The 20764-nt window shown below is 42.5% G+C and overlaps 1 protein-coding gene across 1 annotated transcript in view; it reads left to right on the forward strand.

Moving 5' to 3' along the window:
* Nucleotides 1–20764, forward strand: part of ARSB (arylsulfatase B) — a 261824-nt gene that overhangs the window by 146303 nt on the left and 94757 nt on the right. Inside the window, exon 6 of the mRNA XM_069749896.1 lies at nt 12494–12564. Within this exon, the coding sequence (XP_069605997.1) occupies nt 12494–12564 (71 nt within the window). The remainder of the gene's footprint in view (nt 1–12493; nt 12565–20764) is intronic.

Raw genomic sequence — 20764 nt, forward strand, 5'->3', positions numbered from 1 at the left:
TGATGTGCAGGAGCCATGCACATGGTCAATTGGGTCCAGTACTGAGGCTTATTCTTGGCCAAAGGCGTAGCATCAATTCCTCTAAACGGAATAGGATGCTGCAAGGGCTCCAAGAAAAAACCACAGCGCCTAGCATACTCCAAGTCCATCAAATTCAGGGCAGCGCCTGAATCCACAAATGCCATAACAGAATAGGACGACAAAGAGCAAATTAGAGTAACGGACAAAAGAAATTTAGACTGTACCGTACCAATGGTGGCAGACTTAGCGAACCGCTTAGTGCGCTTAGGACAATCTGAGATAGCATGAGTGGAGTCACCACAGTAAAAACACAGCCCATTCTGACGTCTGTGTTCCTGCCGTTCAGCTCTGGTCAAAGTCCTATCACACTGCATAGGCTCAGGCTTATGCTCAGATAGTACCGCCAAATGGTGCACAGTTTTACGCTCACGCAAGCGCCGATCGATCTGAATAGCCAAAGACATAGACTCATTCAGACCAACAGGCATGGTAAATCCCACCATGACATCTTTAAGGGCTTCAGAGAGACCCTTTCTGAAGATTGCTGCCAGGGCACATTCATTCCACTGAGTGAGCACAGACCACTTTCTAAACTTCTGACAATATATCTCTGCTTCATTCTGACCCTGACATAGAGCCAGCAAGATTTTCTCTGCCTGATCCACTGAATTAGGTTCGTCATAAAGCAATCCGAGCGCCAGGAAAAACGCATCTACATCACGCAATGCCGGGTCTCCTGGCGCAAGGGAAAATGCCCAGTCTTGAGGGTCGCCACGTAATAAGGAAATAATGATCCTTACCTGTTGAACAGGATCACCTGAGGAGCGAGGTTTCAAAGCTAGAAACAATTTACAATTATTTTTGAAATTCAAGAACTTAGATCTATCACCAAAAAATAAATCAGGAATTGGAATCCTAGGCTCTGACATCGGATTCTGAACCACAAAATCTTGAATGTTTTGTACCCTTGTAGTGCGATTATCCATCCAAGAGGACAGACCTTGAATGTCCATGTCTACACCTGTGTTCTGAACCACCCAGAGGTAAAGGGGAAAAGTGAGACAGAACACGCTGCAAAGAAAAAAAAAATGGTCTCAGAGCTTCACTTATCCTTCTATTCAGATGCATCAATACTTTTGGCCAGCTGTACTGTTATGATCCGGTGGTTTGGACAAATAATGGACCTGATAGTTACTGATAATAAGGACGAGCTCTGGGACGTGGGAACTCTGCTGACCGCAATCCCTAAACCTATCAAAACACACTAGAAATAGCCGTGGATTGCGCCTAACGCTCCCTATGCAACTCGGCACAGCCTAAGAAACTAGCTAGCCCTGAAGATAGAAAAATAAAGCCTACCTTGCCTCAGAGAAATTCCCCAAAGGAAAAGGCAGCCCCCCACATATAATGACTGTGAGTAAAGACGAAAATACAAACACAGAGATGAAATAGATTTAGCAAAGTGAGGCCCGACTTACTGAACAGACCGAGGATAGAAAAGGTTACTTTGCGGTCAGCACAAAAACCTACAAAAGACCACGCAGAGAGTGCAGGGAAAAATACCTTCCGCACCGACTCACGGTGCGGGAGGCGCCCCTCTGCGTCCCAGAGCTTCCAGCACGCAAGGCAATATTGACAAAAGCAAGCTGGACAGAAAAAATAGCAAACAAGCAAAATAGCTCAGAGGAACTTAGCTTCTGCTGGAGCAACAGGAACTCAGAACGATCCAGGAGCGAACTAGAGCCATAGTACAACATTGACAGCTGGCATGGGGCAAAGATCTAAGTGGAGTTAAATAGAGCAGCCCACTAACGGATTAGCCTCGTCACCTGTGGAAGGAAACTCAGAAACACCCACAGGCACCAGAGAAAGTCCATGGACAGAACCAGCCGAAGTACCATTCATGACCACAGGAGGGAGCCCGACAACAGAATTCACAACACATGCCGCTGCAAGATGCTGTGGTAGCCATGCTGGTTCAGTATGCCTTCAATTGTGAATAAGGCTATGTGCACACGTTCAGGTTTTTTTCACGCTAAAAACGCTATAAAAACTCATTAAAAACGCATACATTACGCATTCTATCATTTAGAATGCATTCTGCATGTTTTGTGCACATGGATGCGTTTTTTTCATTGCATTGCGATTAAAAAAATGAGCATGTTCATTATTTTTGTGGATTTTCTGCTTTTTTCCCGCAATTCTATGCATTTGGGGAAAAACGCGTGAAAAACGCGGTAAAATTGCGTGAAAATCACGGTAAAAACGCATGCAGATTTCTGGCAGAAATGTCCGTTTTTTGTCTGGAATATTTCTGCAAGAAATCCTGACGTGTGCACATACCCTTAATCCCCAACAGTGTCACCAGCAAAGCACCCCCACACCATCACACCTCTTCCATGCTTCACGGTGGGAACCAGGCATATAGAGTCCATCCGTTCACCTTTTCTGCGTCGCACAAAGACATGGTGGTTGGAGCCAAAGATCTCAAATATGGAGTCATCAGACCAAAGCACAGATTTCCTCTGGTCTAATGTCCATTCCTTGTGTTCTTTAGTCCAAACAAGTCTCTTCTGCTTGTTGCCTGTTTTTAGCAGTGGTTTCTTAGCGGCTATTTTACCATGAAGGCCTGCTGCACAAAGTCTCCTCTTAACAGTTGTTGTAGAGATGTGTCTGCTGCTAGAACTCTGTGTGGCATTGACCTGGTCTCTAATCTGAGCTGCTGTTAACCTGCAATTTCTGAGGCTGGTGACTCCGATAAACTTATCCTCAGAAGCAGAGGTGACTCTTGGTCTTCCTTTCCTGGGGCGGTCCTCATGTGAGCCAGTTTCTTTCTAGCGCTTGATGGTTTTTGCCACTGCACTTGGGGACACTTTCAAAGTTTTCCCAATTTTTCGGACTGACTGACCTTCATTTCTTGAAGTAATGATGGCCACTCGTTTTTCTTTACTTCGCTGCTTTTTTCTTGCCATAATAGAAATTCTAACAGTCTATTCAGTAGGACTATCAGCTGTGTATCCACCAGACTTCTGCACAACACAACTGGTGGTCCCAACCCCATTTATAAGGCAAGAAATCCCACTTATTAAACCTGACAGGGCACACCTGTGAAGTGAAAACCATTCCCCGTGACTACCTCTTGAAGCTCATCAAGTGAATGCCAAGAGTGTGCAAAGCAGTCATCAAAGCAAAAGGTGGCTACTTTGAAGAACCTAGAATATAAGACATAATTTCAGCTGTTTCACACTTTTTTGTTAATTATATAATTCCACGTGTGTTAATTCATAGTGCTGATGCCTTCAGTGTTAATGTACAATTTTAATAGTCATGAAAATACAGAAAAATCTTTAAATGAAAAGGTGTGTCCAGACTTTCGGTCTGTACTGTACATTACACATAAGAATTATAATTCCACAATATATAATCTGGAGCATGATAATCCTGCAATAAGTCATGAAATAGGAGATCCAATATCATATTTGCTATTTTTTTCCAAATTGGAGAGCTTTAGAGTATGTCAGTTGCATCGCCCCTGTTTCTTTTTTTCCTGAGCCAAAACACAGCTGATGGAAAAATGGCGACTCTGTGCTTGTGTATAATAGAATCCTTAGCTCGATGACAGGAGAACATGGCACACAGCCAGCGTTCCTCTGTCCACGTCTGTGACATGTCCAATGTCACCATTAACTCCACCAGACATAAATCTGATCCCAGGAGTCTATGAATTCAGTAAAAAGTGGCATATTTGAACGAGCTTCTTATACTATGGAGTTTTATGTACAGTACAGACCAAAAGTTTGGACACACCTTCTCATGTAAAGATTTTTCTGTATTTTCATGGGCAGCACGGTGGCGCAGTGGTTAGCACGGCAGCCTTGCATCGCTGGAGTCCTGGGTTCAAACCCCACTAAGGACAACATCTGCAAAGAGTTTGTATGGGTTTCCTCCGGGTACTCCGGTTTCCTCCCACATTCCGCATATGCTAGCACCATATAAAATAGAGACTATGAAAATTGTACATTCACACTAAAGGCATCAAAACTATGAATTAACACGTGGAATTATATACTTAACAAAAAAGTGTGAAACAGCTGAAATTATGTCTTATATTCTAGGTTCTTCAAAGTAGCCATCTTTTGCTTTGATGACTGCTTTGCACACTCTTGGCATTCTCTTGATGAGCTTCAAGAGGTAGCGACCTGAAATGGTGTTCCCTGTCAGGTTTAATAAGTGGGATTTATTGCCTTATAAATGGTGTAGGGACCATCAGTTGTGTTGTGCAGAAGTCTGGTGGATACACAGCTGATAGTCCTACTGAATAAACTGTTAGAATTTGTATTATGGCAAGAAAAAAGCAGCCAAGTAAAGAAAACTGAGTGACCATCATTACTTCAAGAAATGAAGGTCAGTCAGTCCGAAAAATTGGGAAAACTTTGAAAGTGTCCCCAAGTGCAGTTGCAAAAGCCATCAAGCGCTACAAAGAAACTGGCTCACATGAGGACTGCCCCAGGAAAGGAAGACCAAGATTCACCTCTGCTTCTGAGGATAAGTTTATCCGAGTCACCAGCCTCAGAAATCGCAGGGTAACAGCAGCTCAGATTAGAGACCAGGTCAATGCCACACAGAGTTCTAGCAGCAGACACATCTCTACATCAACTGTTAAGAGGAGACTTTGTGCAGCAGGCCTTCATGGTAAAATAGCTGCTAGGAAACCACTGCTAAGGACCGGCAACAAGCAGAAGAGACTTGTTTGGACTAAAGAACACAAGGAATGGACATTAGACCAGTGGAAATCTGTGCTTTGGTCTGATGAGTCCAAATTTGAGATCTTTGGTTCCAACCACCGTGTCTTTGTGCGACGCAGAAAAGGTGAACGGATGGACTCTACATGCCTGGTTCCCACCGCGAAGTATGGAAGAGGTGTGATGGTGTGGGGATGCTTTGCTGGTGACACTGTTGGGGATTTATTCACAATTGAAGGCATACTGAACCAGCATGGCTACCACAGCATCTTGCAGCGGCAAGCTATTCCATCCAGTTTGCGTTTAGTTGGACCATCATTTATTTTTCAACAGGACAATGACCCCAAACACACCTCCAGGCCGTGTAAGGGCTATTTGACCAAGAAGGAGAGTGATGGGTGCTACGCCAGATGACCTGGCCTTCACAGTCACCAGACCTGAACCCAATTGAGATGGTTTGGGGTGAGCTGGACCGCAGAGTGAAGGCAAAAGGGCCAACAAGTGCTAAGCGTCTCTGGGAACTCCTTCCAGATTGTTGGAAGACCATTCCGGGTGACTACCTCTTGAAGCTCATCAAGAGAATGCCAAGAGTGTGCAAAGCAGTCATCAAAGCAAAAGATGGCTACTTTGAAGAACCTAGAATATAAGACATATTTTCAGTTGTTTCACACTTTTTTGTTAAGTATATAATTCCACATGTGTTAATTCATAGTCTTGATGCCTTTAGTGTGAATGTACAATTTTCATAGTCATGAAAATACAGAAAAATCTTTAAATGAGGTGTGTCCAAACTTTTGGTCTGTATTGTACAGTTCTACGACTGTCCAGTAATTGATAATCCAACATCTATGAGATTAGTGACAAGTACTTGAGCGAATATGTTCGGGTTCCCTCTTATTCGGCAAGCTATAGCGCTTACCAAATAAGCTGTAGAGGGATCCCGGCTTCCTGGATTGCGCCGGCCGATGAGCTGACCGGCGCCGCAGCTGCATGTGTCACAGCTGTGTCTCAGTCACAGCACATGCATGGGGAGCCCAACAAACAGGCTGCCCATACATGTGTCGCTGTAGCTTGCCGAATAAGAGGGAACCCAAGCACATTCGCTCATCTCTAGTGACAAGCAAGGAATTGTAAAGCACAGTGGTCAATTTGATTTCCTGGAGGAAGTACAGAGAGATGGCAGGGTTTTAATTTTTATATTTGGGGAATATAGGAACTTTCATCAAAAGATGTCAATAGAGCTGACAAATCATCATTTATCTCTTCTCCCCTCAGGTCTTAATATAATAATAATAATAATCTTTATTTATAGCACCAACATACATACTGTACATGTGGAGGATATAGATGCATGGAGTGGACTCGGGAGCTTAGTCTGCTCCATACAATGCAGGAGCTGGCTGTTTTATACAGCAGGCACCTGCCTCTAACAGGATAGATCACTGATGTGTAACCACTAAAACGCCATTGTCAGTCTTTAGCAGCAGCATTTAAATGGTGCAATCCCTGTGGGACGTCCGTTCCAGCGGCCATTGCTACACTCAGAACTCAAACGGGGTGTCAGTGGGTTGCCATGTCAGCCTGGGGCCTGCTGAAGTATTGCAGTATATAGTACAAGCTATCAATTGATTGGCAGTTCAAGTTCCCCAGGGGAACTAAGAAAGTAATGTGAAAAGTCATTGAAAAATAAAAGTAAAAAAAAAGTCTAAAAAAGACATTAAAGTTTGAATCGCCTCTTTTTTCCCCTTCCAAAAATAAATCAAACGATAAGAATAAATCAGAATATTCAGTATCACCATGTTTGTAAACTATCAAAATATAAAATTATTTAAAGGGAACCTGTCACCCCGAAAATCGCGGGTGAGGTAAGCCCACCGGCATCAGAGGCTTATCTACAGCATTCTGTAATGCTGTAGATAAGCCCCCGATGTTACCTGAAAGAGGAGAAAAAGAGATTAGATTATACTCACCCAGGGGCGGTCCCGCTGCTGGTCTGGTCAGATGGGCGTCTCTGGTCCGCTGCGGCGCCTCCCATCTTCAGTCCAAGACGTCCTCTTCTGATCTTCAGCCACGGCTCCGGCGCAGGCGCACTTTGTCTGCCCTGTTGAGGGCAGAACAAAGTACTGCAGTGCGCAGGCGCCGGAAAGGTCAGAGAGGCCCGGCGCCTGCGCACTGCAGTACTTTGCTCTGCCCTCAACAGGGCAGACAAAGTACGCCGGAGCCGGAGCCGTGGCTGAAGATCAAAAGAGGACGTCTTGGAATGAAGATGTGTTATGATGCGGTGGTCTAGGAGCAACATGGAACGAGCTCTGAAGGAAGTGGAAACTGTACTGACCACAGTCCCTAAGCTCAACACAACACTAGAAGCAGCCGTGGAATGCTCCTAACTCTCCCTATGCATCTCGTCACAGCCTAAGAGCTAACTACCCCTAAAGACAGAAGCAGGAAAACTATCTTGCCTCAGAGAAAATCCCCAAAGGATAGATTAGCCCCCCACAAATAATGACTGTGAGTGGAGAGGGAAAAGACATACACAGAATGAAACCAGGATGAGCACAGGAGGCCAGTCTAGCTTGATAGATAAGACAGGATGGAATACTGTGCGGTCAGTATAAAACACTACAAAAATCCATGCAGAGTTTACTAAAAATCTCCACACCTGACTAAAGGTGTGGAGGGTAAATCTGCTTCCCAGAGCTTCCAGCAAGACAGAATTAATTCATACTGATAAGCTGGACAAACATAGAAAGCACTGAACGGATAAGTCCACAATCTGTGAACAGAACAGAGCAAGTAAGAACTTAGCTTTGCTGAACTGGTCAGGAAAACAGGGAAATCCAAAGAGATGTGAATCCAACCAGAAACCATTTACAAGTGGCACTAGCTGAAGGAACAGCCAGACCTAAATAGCCGAGCAGAAGAGAAGATAAGTGGAGGCAGCTGATGACAGCTAACTCCAAGGAGCAGCCATACCACTTGAAACCACAAGAGGGAGCCCAAGAGCAGAACTCACAAAAGTGCCACTTACAATCACCGGAGGGAGCCCAAGAGCAGAATTCACAACAAGATGGGAGGCGCCGCAGCGGACCAGAGACGCCCATCCGACCGGACCAGCAGCGGGACCGCCCCTGGGTGAGTATAATTTAATGTCTTTTTCTCCTCTTTCAGGTAACATCGGGGGCTTATCTACAGCATTACAGAATGCTGTAGATAAGCCCCTGATGCCGGTGGGCTTACCTCACCCGCGATTTTCGGGGTGACAGGTTCTCTTTAACTTTAAAAGTAAAAAAAATATATTGAAATGTCAGAGTTGAGATTTTTCATTCATTGCACCTCCTCCCCCCCCCAAAAAAAAATGCAATAGAAAGAGATTAAAACATACAGTATATCCTAATATGCTGCCAATAAAAAAATACTGCTCTGCATGCAGAAAACAAGCTCCCACATAGGTCTCTGGATAGAAAAATAATAAAAAGTCATGCAGCAGTGACAAAGGCCAGTTTTTTTTTTCATACGAAATATGTTTAAGCCTTTAAAATAAGTAGAAAAGTTTTGTGTTACCGTAATCATTCTGACTCGTGCAATCACATCGCCACAATTTTTACCATACATTGAAAGCGTTAACAATACCCCCCTGAAAAAATAAATTTGAGAAATTGAGTTTTGTTTTTTTCACCGTTTCACTTCACTTGGATTGTTTTCCCTTTTTTCAGAACATTCAATGTTAAAATTAATGGTGTCATTCAAAAGTATATCTTGTCCCAGAAAAAAAAAAACCTTTATATGACTGTATTAATGGGGAAAATGCAAAAGTTATGGCTCATGGAAGAAGAGAAGACAAAAACTGAAGGTTTTGTATCATTAAAAAACTTGTCTGGTTTAGAAGATTAATTTTATGGACCCCCATAAGGGAGTAGACCCTTAAGTAGACTAGTTACAAAGAGCTAGTCTTGTCCTGGAGGACTAGTACTGTCCTGCACTACAGAGAAAACTAATTGATATGAAAGCCCACTGGGTAATACTTAATTTCACCTGTAGAGGCGTTGCAGGATTTGTTTCCAGGGTCAGATTTGGTCACTATGTTCCACTGCCTAGCAGCTGAAATGTCAATTCTACATGATATATCTCCTGACCTCATCTTCTGGACCTCATCTTCTGCTCTGCAGTATTCATTATATAGACTTGCACATGTATAATAAAGACCAGATTCTTCACCTTTGGTTGCGTGGGAATAGTGGCTAAACGTGACATGTGCATGTGCTTATGTGAACAAGCCCCAAAAGAGCATGCAGTGTGTCCCTCACAATCCAGCATTCGGATGATGGAGTCTCTTGGTTATAGACCCAGGTTTCCTTTTCTCTGGAGGAAGTTTCCAGTGAGTAAAGAAATGATTGTTTTTCATTAGGCCTGGAATGTTTCATTTCCTCAGCTGTTTTGATCTCGGAGCTTTACATGTGACTTCTTCCCAATAAGGAATCATCGCACTAATTTCTCCGCTCCTCATACTTACAATGTGTCATCTCCACTATTTTTTTAATCATTCGAGTTCTTTTTTGGGGGGGCGAGACTGGAGGCTGAAATGAAATATTTCTATGGGATGCATTACTGCTCATTCTCATTGCATTTATTGTTTTAGACTTTTAAGGTAAAAGGAAAACTAAAAGAAAATGTTTTCATACATTCCCTATTTAGTATGCTACCTTTGGAGGAAATTAACAAATAAGCATTTAAGACCATGAAACGCAACAAATTGAATTGGTTTATATAGAAAATGTCTGAAATAAAAAGGTTACTGCTGGGGGTGGACAAGGCAAACCACAGGCGAGGGTTTCATGAAATTTGCTATATTAAAGGGTACTTGGGGTTCAGCTGGTTGTAAGAAGATCCTGAGAATTCAGGTCTACCTAGAGTAAAAATGGGAATCTTACCGAAGATATTTATGGCATATCCACAGGATAGGGGACAGTTCCCTTTGCAAATTTTCACCTGTATTCATGGTCCTATTACTGCCGTTTCATGTAGGTTTCTGAATATAAAAATATTGTTTCAGAATCTCCCTGGGGATCATATAGCTACAGTCCAAAAATGCACTGGATGACAGCTAGAAATTATCGTAGAGGGCTTCCTGAGTTTTAAAAATTATATATTTTTAATTTCTCCTCTCCGTTGCAGAGATATTAAGTTGTAAGGTTTAGTTTGTAATTTATGGGATGTTCTATTGAGCATTACCACAGATTCTTCTCTGGGAGGTGTACTTTTTCCCCAGTGAGAGTTTGATCCCAGTGTGATCCGATTTTCTTGCATGAGAGAATTGCAGCACAGGTGTGGAGAAGATGAGAACTTAATGTCTCCATCTTCTCCATTGTCTCTGTGCGCAAGCATCAGATTGCACTTGGATCACGTCCAAGCAGGGCCGGCGTTAGGGGCAGGCAGACCACGCAGCCGCATAGGGCCCACGCTCCTCCAGGGGCCCCCAGCCAGTGGCCGCTATGGGGGCCCTGCGCCACCCCCTACCAGCATCACGCATTCAACTTATCGGCATCATAGATGGCAATAAAGTTGAAAGCAGTGGTGGAGGTGAGAGCGTCATGTGATGCTCCCTCTCGCATCACCCCCTCTCTGTCTGTGACTCAGCGTGTTTCATCAATGGAATTGGTGAGATGCTGAGACGCTCTGCAGAAGTGAGAGCAGCAGGGGCACGAGGAGGAGAGATAAGTAATGTGTGTGTATGTTTGTGTGTGTCTGCATTATAGTGTATGTGTGTGTGTGTCTGCATAATAGTGTGTGTGTGTCTGCTGTACGTTAGTGTGTGTGTGGGGACTGCATTATACTGTGTGTGGGGCTGCACTATAGTGTTTGTGGGGGGTTGCATTATAATCGGGGCTGCATTCTCTGAGGGGGCTGCTTTATACTCTGGGGCTGCTTTATACTCTTGGGCTGCTTTATACTCTTGGGCTGCTTTATACTCTTGGGCTGCTTTATACTCTTAGGGAGCTGCATTATCATACTGTGTGTGGGGTCTGTATTATACTGTGTGTGTTTGTGGGGGGGGCTGCATTATACTGTGTGTGATGGGAGCTGAATTATACTGTGTGGGGGTTGGGCCTGCATTATACTCTGGGGGGGCTGCATTATACTGTATGTGTTGGGGGCTGCATTCCACTGTGTGTAAAGTGGGCTGTACTACACTGTGTGTTTTGTGGGGCTGGGGCCTGCATTATACTGTGTGTGGGGCTGCATTATACTCTGAGGGGGCTGCAATATACTCTGAGGGAGCTCTGTACCAGTCATTCTTCCTCAGCCGGAATAAGGGTAGGTGCGCATGGTCAGTAAACGATGCGGGTTGGATGCTGTTTACTTGGGCAACGGCCAGATGTTACAGTATAGGGGATGGGATTTCAATAAATCCCATGCCCACTATGCATGCACAGATGCCCAGAGCTCACACGCGGAGACGCACATGTGGTGTGTCTCACCAGACCGCAGCATGTCAATTTATCTTTGTCTCCCAAGATAAATTTCACCTGTACAATGTATTGGACGTAGTGAATATGCAAGGTTCAATGAACACATGCGGATTCACCTGCGTTCAATAGCCGGCAGTGGACATGTGCTGTGTCCAAAGTGCTGCCAATTACTGAAGGTGTGCACCTACCCTAAGAGGGCCGGGAAACAAGCGTCGAACGACTTCAGTATTGTCGATCACGCTCATCTAGCAGCCTGACAGAAATGTTTCTGTGTTATGTTGCAATATGTTAGCATTTGGGGCCCCACTTTAAAATTTTGCCCAGGGCCTCACTTTGTGCAATCCAATGTTTTACATGCACCCATAGACTTGAACGGGGGGGTGTGGCCCGATTTGCAGAGCCAGTCCCAGCATGCTGTGATTGTTTTGAATAATCATAGATCTGCACTGCCCCATAGTATAACATTGGGCCGAGTGTTATCCGATAAAACATCAGGGAGAACTCGGCCGTGTTATACTGTACACTCAAGTGAGCGAGCCCTAAGGGGACCTCTTCCACCTCCAAAGTAGCACATTAAGGAGTTCTATATGGTAAGTTATTGGACTGCACAGGGCCCACAAACTGTTTTTGCACAAGCGCCTTCTTCTGTCTTTGTCCCACTTTGCTGCAAATAGAGAGAAAGACCTTGTTAATTGTATCCATCGATGCATAACTTAACTCTTGGACCCAGGTGCAAAATTTGGAACAACGCCGCCCTCCTACTATGTGCTAGCTATAATAATAGTGTCTTATTTTGTGGTAGAGGAGCCTTTGGGCTCTTTTAGACACGAACAATACAATTGCCACCTCTGCACCCCTTTATGCATGCCCTTATATCTAATAGCTGCCAATATCAAATTCTATATGTGATCGATCATAATTGAAATGTGTATTTATCAATCTATTTTTAATTGCTTATATAGCACCAATATGCTTTGCAGCATTGTACTCAGATATACACATGTAATTTATCATGTGCAATAACTATAATTCCGCAGATCTGTTATCCACAATTCATCGCTAATCATTTTTCGTTTGATGGTATATATATAGGCAGCTACGTGTCATTTTATGCAGCTGAGCTTGAAAAAAAAAAAAAAGTGCCTAATGGTTTACTGTCAAGCCAGTTATTTCCTAAAGCTCTAACAAAGGAAGCATTAAAATAGAAAATGCAATTAGCAGATGTTAGAAGGAGAATAATGTTTGGCTTTTCTTCTGTTTTAGTGAAGGAAGCCCTTCCCCCAGAGTGGAGCTGCTGCACAACATAGACCCTCTCTACAATGATGACTCCCCCTGTAAGTAACACACTTCTTCTTTCATTTCGGTCAGATCTTGCTGCACTTCATTAAACGAAAACCGAAATTCTGGCTTCAATGAAGAACGTATAGTCATAAGGCTTCTGGGCTGGATGGTGGCAGGAGTAGATGACCAAGCCCAATAGATCTTTCTAGGAGTCGCTGTAGTCTTCCTAAATGTTCTGCTGCCGTTCAGCTTTTTGATTCCTTACACAGTCACTGTCACAAACTTCACATAAATCAATAGTACGAGTGATAACAAGAACCTTTGTAATATATATTATCATAGAAATATGCTTCTTTTCCCACTTATAAGCCACCTCCCATCTGTTTCCTGAACTCGCCATCCACAAATTAAAATACGACTCCAAGCTGTTTTGATAGACACAGTGAGGTATCAGGTCACAGCTCATATTTTACCCTTTGGAGAGGGGAGGAGGAGTGATGAGTAGTGACGAGCGAGTATACTCGTTGCTCGGGTGACCTCCGAGTATTTGTTATTGCTCGGAGATATAGTTTTCATTCCCTCAGTTGCATGATGTACGGCTTCCAGATAAGCTGAATCCATGTGGGAATTCCCAAACAAACAGGTACTCCTCACATGTATTGGGTGTATCTGGAAGCCGTAAATCATGCAACTGAGGCGATGAAAACTATATCTCCGAGCAATAACAAATACTCAGAGGTCACCCGAGCGTGCGTGGGAAAACCCGAGCAACGAGTACACTCGCTCATCACTAGTGATGAGCACTTGGCATAGTGAGAAACCAGACAGCTTGTGCTGCAGCTTTTAGCAAATATGTGTCACTTTAGTACTGGATTTACAGCAACACAGCTCAGTTCTGCTTTATAATATCTTCCATGCTGCTTCTGTCTCACTTGCTACCGGGAAAAAAGAGCAGGAATTCCTCTGTGTGTACTCTGTAAGGAGGATATCATAGCAGCTAATATTCACCCACCAGCTCAGAGACAACAGAAAATGGTCAATGGAGCCTGCAGAGGTGAAAAATGCAGGATGCAAGTCATCTAGTGGCCAGAACTAGTGTTGTTTCTCATGTACACACACAACAGCTCATTTTGAAAAGTCAACTAAAACGGGGACATGTTAAATAAATAGTATATCACTAGTATGAGAGAAGTAGGTAGAGGAGACCTATACACCGGGTAGATTATCAAAAGAATAGAGTGGAGAACATAGGAATGAGCAGTGAGCTCTGAACTTGCAGCTTCACAAGCAAGCCTGTCCCAGAAAGCAGATCGTGAATGTGAAGAAAACAATTCAGAAAAGAAGCAGCAACATCGTACGACTTAAAGGATTCGTAGCTAGATATGTGTTTTATGTATGAACGGGGTCCACATAACAGTGGTTTAAAGAAAGCTGGTATGCGTTGTTCTAACCATTTGACTATTGATTCAAAAATGCCTCGGCACCAGAAGTAATCAGTGATGTAGACTAGAGGATCCTTTTTTTATTTCATTTTTAACAGTAAAAACTAAGGGTATGTGCGAGTGATATGTGTTCTTCACTGATAGCACTCAAACCTATGATAGTCTATTGGGCTGTTCATATGTCCATTTTTTGTTCTTCGTACCGAGAAGTCCGCAGAAAATGTCAGAGACATGTCTCATTCTGATGAGACCCAAGTGCTGTCCAATTTTCACTGACTGTCAGAAAGGAGCAAGTGGAGAAACCTTTTTTTTTTTTCTACATGTGCAATAAAAACTGACACTCGGACCACACTTTCATCAAATTCCGATCAAAAGCCTGATGAGAATAGTCGTCTGATTTTTCCATATATGAGAAAAACAAACCAGGTAAACAGCCCCATGTGGACCATTTAGACATACCAATATTCGAGGACAAGTTTTCGTATGAATGCATGTTCCTAGCTATTCGCAAAATACTCTTTCATTTGGTGCAATTATTTTTTAAGCTTTCTTTAAAAATCAGTTCTCATCTGTACACTGACCTGTGTAAACCGTTGATGTGCTACGATAGCGTGATATTCTTTGGGCCTGATCTGCCACATTAGCGATCATTCTGTGCGCTTTGAATGTTCGTTAACCTGATTAAATTGGCGAGTAAACGATTGGCGGTGGGCTTCCATATAGCTGATCAGTGGGCACTTAAAAATAAAAAGGAATGTCTACACCAGTGTTGCCCAAACTCCAGTCCACACGGCCCCCAACCGATCATGTTTTCTTTAGTATTGTAGAGGTCATTTAATTATTTTAAAGGCATCATAACTTGCCACAAGTTAGGTGCAATACTAAGGATCATCCTGAAAACATGGTCTATTGAGGGGCCGTGAATACTCAAGTTTGGAAACCGCTGGTCTACACCAAGTATTACTGAAGTCTAATGGCAATGTTGAAATTTTTGCTATAGTCGGGTGGTGGCGGAGCTCCACACTTATGCACTTCTCTGTAATTGGAAAAGAAACCTTTCTACCACACATAACACTTTATTACCAATTTACAGAATAGGTGATAAATGTATGAATTGTGATCTGTGAATTCTGACAACTGGGACCTTCAGGGATAAGTTTAATGTCCTGTAAATGAATAGATCAGTAGTGAACTTGCGATTAATTCACTCTGTAAGGCAGCTGTTGTAAAACATGCGCAGTACCGCACCTATAAACTCATAAAAGTGAGTGGAGCACTGTTCATGCATGCCCACAGCTCTTCGAATCAGACAGGACCTTGGGACACCTGTTTTTGGGTTTAGTGGTGGTCTCAGTGGTCATATATCTTAACGGGGTTGTCTTCTTTCAGAAAAATATAGCAAAATACTCACCCTCCCTGGGTCCAGTGTCAACTCCCTGCTGCTTGTCCTGTCTCGGTGTTATGTCTGTAGCGGTGGGGTCACATCAGCATTGTGTATCACCGCTGTAGCCTGCGGCTCTGCCGAGGTTGGCGACACTCAGCACTGAGCTCAGTGATTGCCTAAAGCTGATATGTGTGCTGTTGATGTAACACCACCGCTAAAGCCAGTCGGCAGCCAGCACTGGACCCAGGGAAGGTGAGTACCTGCTGAGTTTGTTGTTTTAGGTGTTATACTGGGGACTACCCGGTTAACTGAATAAATTAATTTTGTAGAATAATCCCTTTAGAATTAGAGGCATGGTCTATGTCTATGTTGTAAATCCCCTCCAAAATCTCCATACCCATTGATGACTACGTTCATGTGGCGTCATCTTGAATATTACATTTCTGGTCTCTGAGAGAACTGGAAGGTCATCCACAGTGGCATTCACATCTGTGTCACTGTTTATCATTACACACTTCTGAAATATCCCGAGCATAATGGAAAATGCTGTAATGAAATCACTATTTTTACCAACTGTTATATAAACTTTGGATATGAGAATCCCGAGCTTCCTGTGGGACCGTCCCATGAGATGACGTCATCGCTCATTGTTCCTAATACACATTATCACATGGAAGGATTACCAGCCCCGATCAGGACTGATTCTGTGGGAAGGTTGGAGATTGTACGCTGGCAGCTGAGCTTCTCGCCATGGTGGTGCAGAACAAGGGTGGTCTATCCTGGCACCATGAACGCTTCTAAACATTAAAATCTTGATCTCCTAATTACGTGACTGACAAATCTATGTACACAGAGTTAATCCCTTGGTTTTGATTATAGCTGCCAATTTTGTTATTCCCCGTTCAGGGATTTCCTTACAATTAACCTACCTCCCGCTGAGTCCTGTATGTTAAAAGATGTTGACATCAAGCCTTGCACACAATCACAGCTCTGTGCTGGGATCATTCCCAATAGATTGCTTTAGGAAAAATGAATGTTATTGAAAACTTGAACCAGTGAGGAAAAAAATTGTAAATTATTACCCACTAACAGGAGCTGTTAACCCTTGTCAGGCTGCATAATTTTACAACCTTAACAGGCTGCATAGGTACAATTGTACCTTCACATATACCTCCACTGTGGGAAGACTTTACTTGGTTTCAGAAACTAAAGTTCATTCAGCTACAAATGTTATGCTGATATCTATTGTTCAGTGTTGTTACTGGTCACTTATGTTGCTGTCAATTAAGTTAATTCAAACTGGGAGTGGCTTCTACTTGTCTTCCTGCCTCCCTCCTCTCATTAGCCATTTTGCTGTTCATCTCATTGCTGTGAGCACACATTTCTAGGCTTGTGAAGTCTTCAATTTCTTGGAAACGAAGGTAGGAAAGTCTCACAGCATCTAACAGCCAGTTATACCTTTATTCTCATTATGTGGGGACAGAACAGTCAAATTGTCTTTCAGCCTGGACTTGGCTTACATATATTTTGTATGAAACTTATCACTATAGGTATAATTTTTATACGAAAAATGGATAATAATTAGTATCTACATATTGTTTTACGATGTTTTATTTATATTCAGCACAAAATACGAAGCCAAAATTCATCTAGCAAGTCATCATGAGTGATAGTAATGCTGGATCTAGTTTCCGCCATAATCCAAGAAAACGTGTTTGCAGGTTAGTATAATTTTGTGAAAAGCCAATAATGTAGTATTTCGGAAAATTATTTATTTTACATTTTTTCATATTTACAGATTTACGTCTGACGAAATAATGCGAATGCTAGAAGAATCTGATTCTGAGCATGAGGATGAACCATATGTTCCATCTGATGATGAAAACTATGTACCACAAGTGGATGTTACTGAAGAAGATTCAGACATTGAACAAGAAATGGTCATAGAGCATGAAAATGAATACGAATCAGACGAAAGTGTTGAGGATGATTCTGTGCCTCAAAGTGCAGGCGACATTTGGACTGCTAAGGATGAAACTCAATGGTGCAGTAATCCACTGCCAAATGCACAAACAAAATCTCGTAATGTCCTACGACAAAGAGGTGGCCCTGCAGCAATCAGCAACCTATATACAGCAAAAGAGCTATTCAAGTCCATCATGACTCCCGAGATGTGTGACATCATATTACGGGAAACGAATCGAAAGGCCAAGAGAGTTTGTGATGCTTACAACAACGAACTGGTACAACGTTTTCCTGATTCTTCCAAACGGCCACCACAAAAAACATTCAAGCAATTTACTGAAACTGAACTTCATGCATTTTTGGGCATACTGATTGCTGCTGGTGTGCACAGAGCCAACAAAGAGAATCTGGAGGAAATGTGGAATGTTGCTGCTCTGCCTCTTATACGTGCAGCCATGTCTCGTGACCGCTTCAAGATGATACTCAGATTTATCAGGTTTGACAACGAAAATACACGTGCAGAACGTGTGCAAACAGATAAAGCTGCACCAATACGGGACATCTGGACAATGCTGAACAGTAATCTGGAGAGAGCCTACAAGCCATATCATTGTATCACCGTCGACGAGCAATTATTTCCATTTAGAGGTCATACTAAATTTACCCAGTATATACCTTCAAAACCAGCTAAATATGGCATAAAGATTTTCTGGGCTTGTGACTCATCAAATGCCTACCCTTTACAAGGTCAGCTCTACACTGGGAAACCAACTGATGGTCCTCGACAAGTAAACATTGGAGAACGAACAGTATTGGACCTAGTGAGCTCGTATAAAGGCTCTGGAAGAAATGTCACCACCGATAACTTCTTTACAACCATGGAACTAGCTAAGGTATTGAACTCCTGGAACATGACACTAGTTGGTACAGTGAGAAAAAACAAAAGGTTCCTACCTAACAACATGCAGCCTGCCAAAGAAAGGCCTGTATACTCGACAAATTTTGCCTACAATCATGATGCAACAGTCTGTTCATATGTACCAAAGAAGAACAAATCAGTCGTGCTTCTATCATCTATGCACATGACGGGAGAAGTTGAAGAGACACTAGCAGCCAAGCCAGAGATAATAAAATACTACAACATAACAAAAGGTGGCGTTGATGTTATGGATAAAATGTTGGGAGAGTACACTGTGAAACGACGAACATCACGTTGGACTTTGGCATTTTTCTACAATATGATTGATGTCAGTGGGTTAGCATCCTACATCATCTACAGAGAACACAATCCAAGCTTCAGGGCAAAGGATCAACGAAGAAAGTTCCTGAAAGATCTCGCAAATCAGCTGTGTATGATTGCAATTGAAGATCGTAGTACAAACAAAATGATAATGAGAAACCATTTTCTTCGAGGTGCAGTAGAAATGGTGCTTGGACGATGCATTGTGGTAGCATCGCAGCCAGCAGCTGGCCCCAAAATACCTCATGGTAGTCGTGGACCCTCCCCTGTTGTTGGTAGTTGCTATGTCTGCAGAGACCTGAGGCGAAAACAACGCAAGACTAGAAAGTCTTGTGTGGTTTGTGTGAAACCCATTTGCGATGAACACTCTGTAGCAAAGCCAACATGCATTACTTGCAAAGAAAATCAATAAAAAAAAGTTTCTTACATTTTCTTTTATAATGTAAATGAACAGTTTTTTACTTGTTTATAATAGTTAAATAGTATTATCATTAAAAAAAAAATTTATGCTTTTTCCCTTGCATTATCTTCATTCAAAATATATGAGGTACATTTGTACCTATGCAGCTTGTTATGGATGCAAAAAGATCTCGACCCCTTATCTCGGAAGCGGGTGGAGATATTTTATTGAAATTTGGCCAATATATTCTGGACCAAAAATGTAGAGATGTCACGAAATTTCAGCCCTCTACGTCTTTTCAAAAAAAAGTTATTGCAATTTTAAAACGGAATAGTTACAATTGTACCTATTCAGCCGGATAAGGGTTAATGGGAAAATACCAGTGCCACCAAAAACGTGAAGATGTTTCCAACCTACTTGTTTTATATCTATACTGAAATGGTGATGAGTGAACGTGCTCGGATAAGGTGTTAGCATGCTCGGGTGCTAACCGAGTGTCTTCGGCGTGATCGAAAAATATGTTCGGGTCTCCCGGCTGTTATACAGCGACGACACATGCAGGGATTGCCCAACAAACAGGAAATTCCTGCATTTGTTGCTGCTGTTGAACCGCCGTGAGACATTTTTTTTAATCAGATAAATTTTTATTAAGGAAAAACAATTAGAACAAATGACATCAAGCTATTATTCACAGATAGTCATATATTTTATGAACAAACCTCCCCCCCTTCGAAACCCCCTTAATGCCTTCCTCATTTCCCATCCGATATTCCTTCCCCAATCCAAATACAATTGTATAGTATGAACCTCATCTATAACATTATGCATCCTCCCCACAAATCTAATTCCATTCTATGCATGGCTGCCATGTCTTTTGAAATACATCGAGTTTATTTCTCTTAGTATAGATACTTTTTTCCAATAAAATATGATCCGCCTGCGTAAGAAAGTTTCGTCTAGTCGGAGGCTCCTCCCTGATCCAGAACCGAGCTATCAATTTCCTTGCTATGAATAACAATCTAGCAATCACCAGTTTAATCATAGATACCGCTGCTATTTCTTCCACATAACCTAATATACAGACCAAAGGGTCTCTGGGAATGACGCACCTATATACCAATTCAATCCGATTCAATACAACAGTCCAGAAGGCAGACAATCTAGGGCAACGCCACAGCATGTGTAACATGTCTGCCTGTTCCTGCGAACATCGTGGACACTCGGAATCAGACCTCAAACCCATCTTGAACAGTCTATCGGGAGTTCTGTAAGCTCTATGAATCACATGTAGTTGAGACATCCTCCCAGGTTCGCTCATAGAGATCTTAGGCACATATTCTAAAATAGATTCCCATCTATCATCATTTATCTCTCCCAATTCAGCTTCCCATTTCACTCTAGACTTGATGGGATGTTTGGCTAGAAAGGTGAATAATAAATCTCTATACACTTCTGAAATTGCCCCCCTTGTCCCGCTGTTCTCCAAAATGGAAGCCAGCGTGATATCAATCTGGATCTCAATAAGTTTTCTCCGACATTGCGACTGATACGCATGCTGAATTCTTTTATAATGATATAAATTTTAAATGTGATAACTGGAATTCTGTTTGTAACTCCACGAATGACTTAAGTCCCCCTTGACCCATTAGCTGACCCATCCTTCTAATTCCTGCCTCTCTCCAGGGCCCAAATCCTTCCATTTGCTTAAATTCTTGTAAATTTATATTATCCCATATAGGAGAGTATTTGGTAAGGCCCGTGACACCCCTAATCTGTTTAACTTTTTCCCATACCTTATGAATTAGGAAAACAGTAGGAAACC

This window comes from Ranitomeya imitator, chromosome 1 (genome assembly GCF_032444005.1).
Source record: "Ranitomeya imitator isolate aRanImi1 chromosome 1, aRanImi1.pri, whole genome shotgun sequence".
NCBI lineage: Eukaryota > Metazoa > Chordata > Amphibia > Anura > Dendrobatidae > Ranitomeya > Ranitomeya imitator.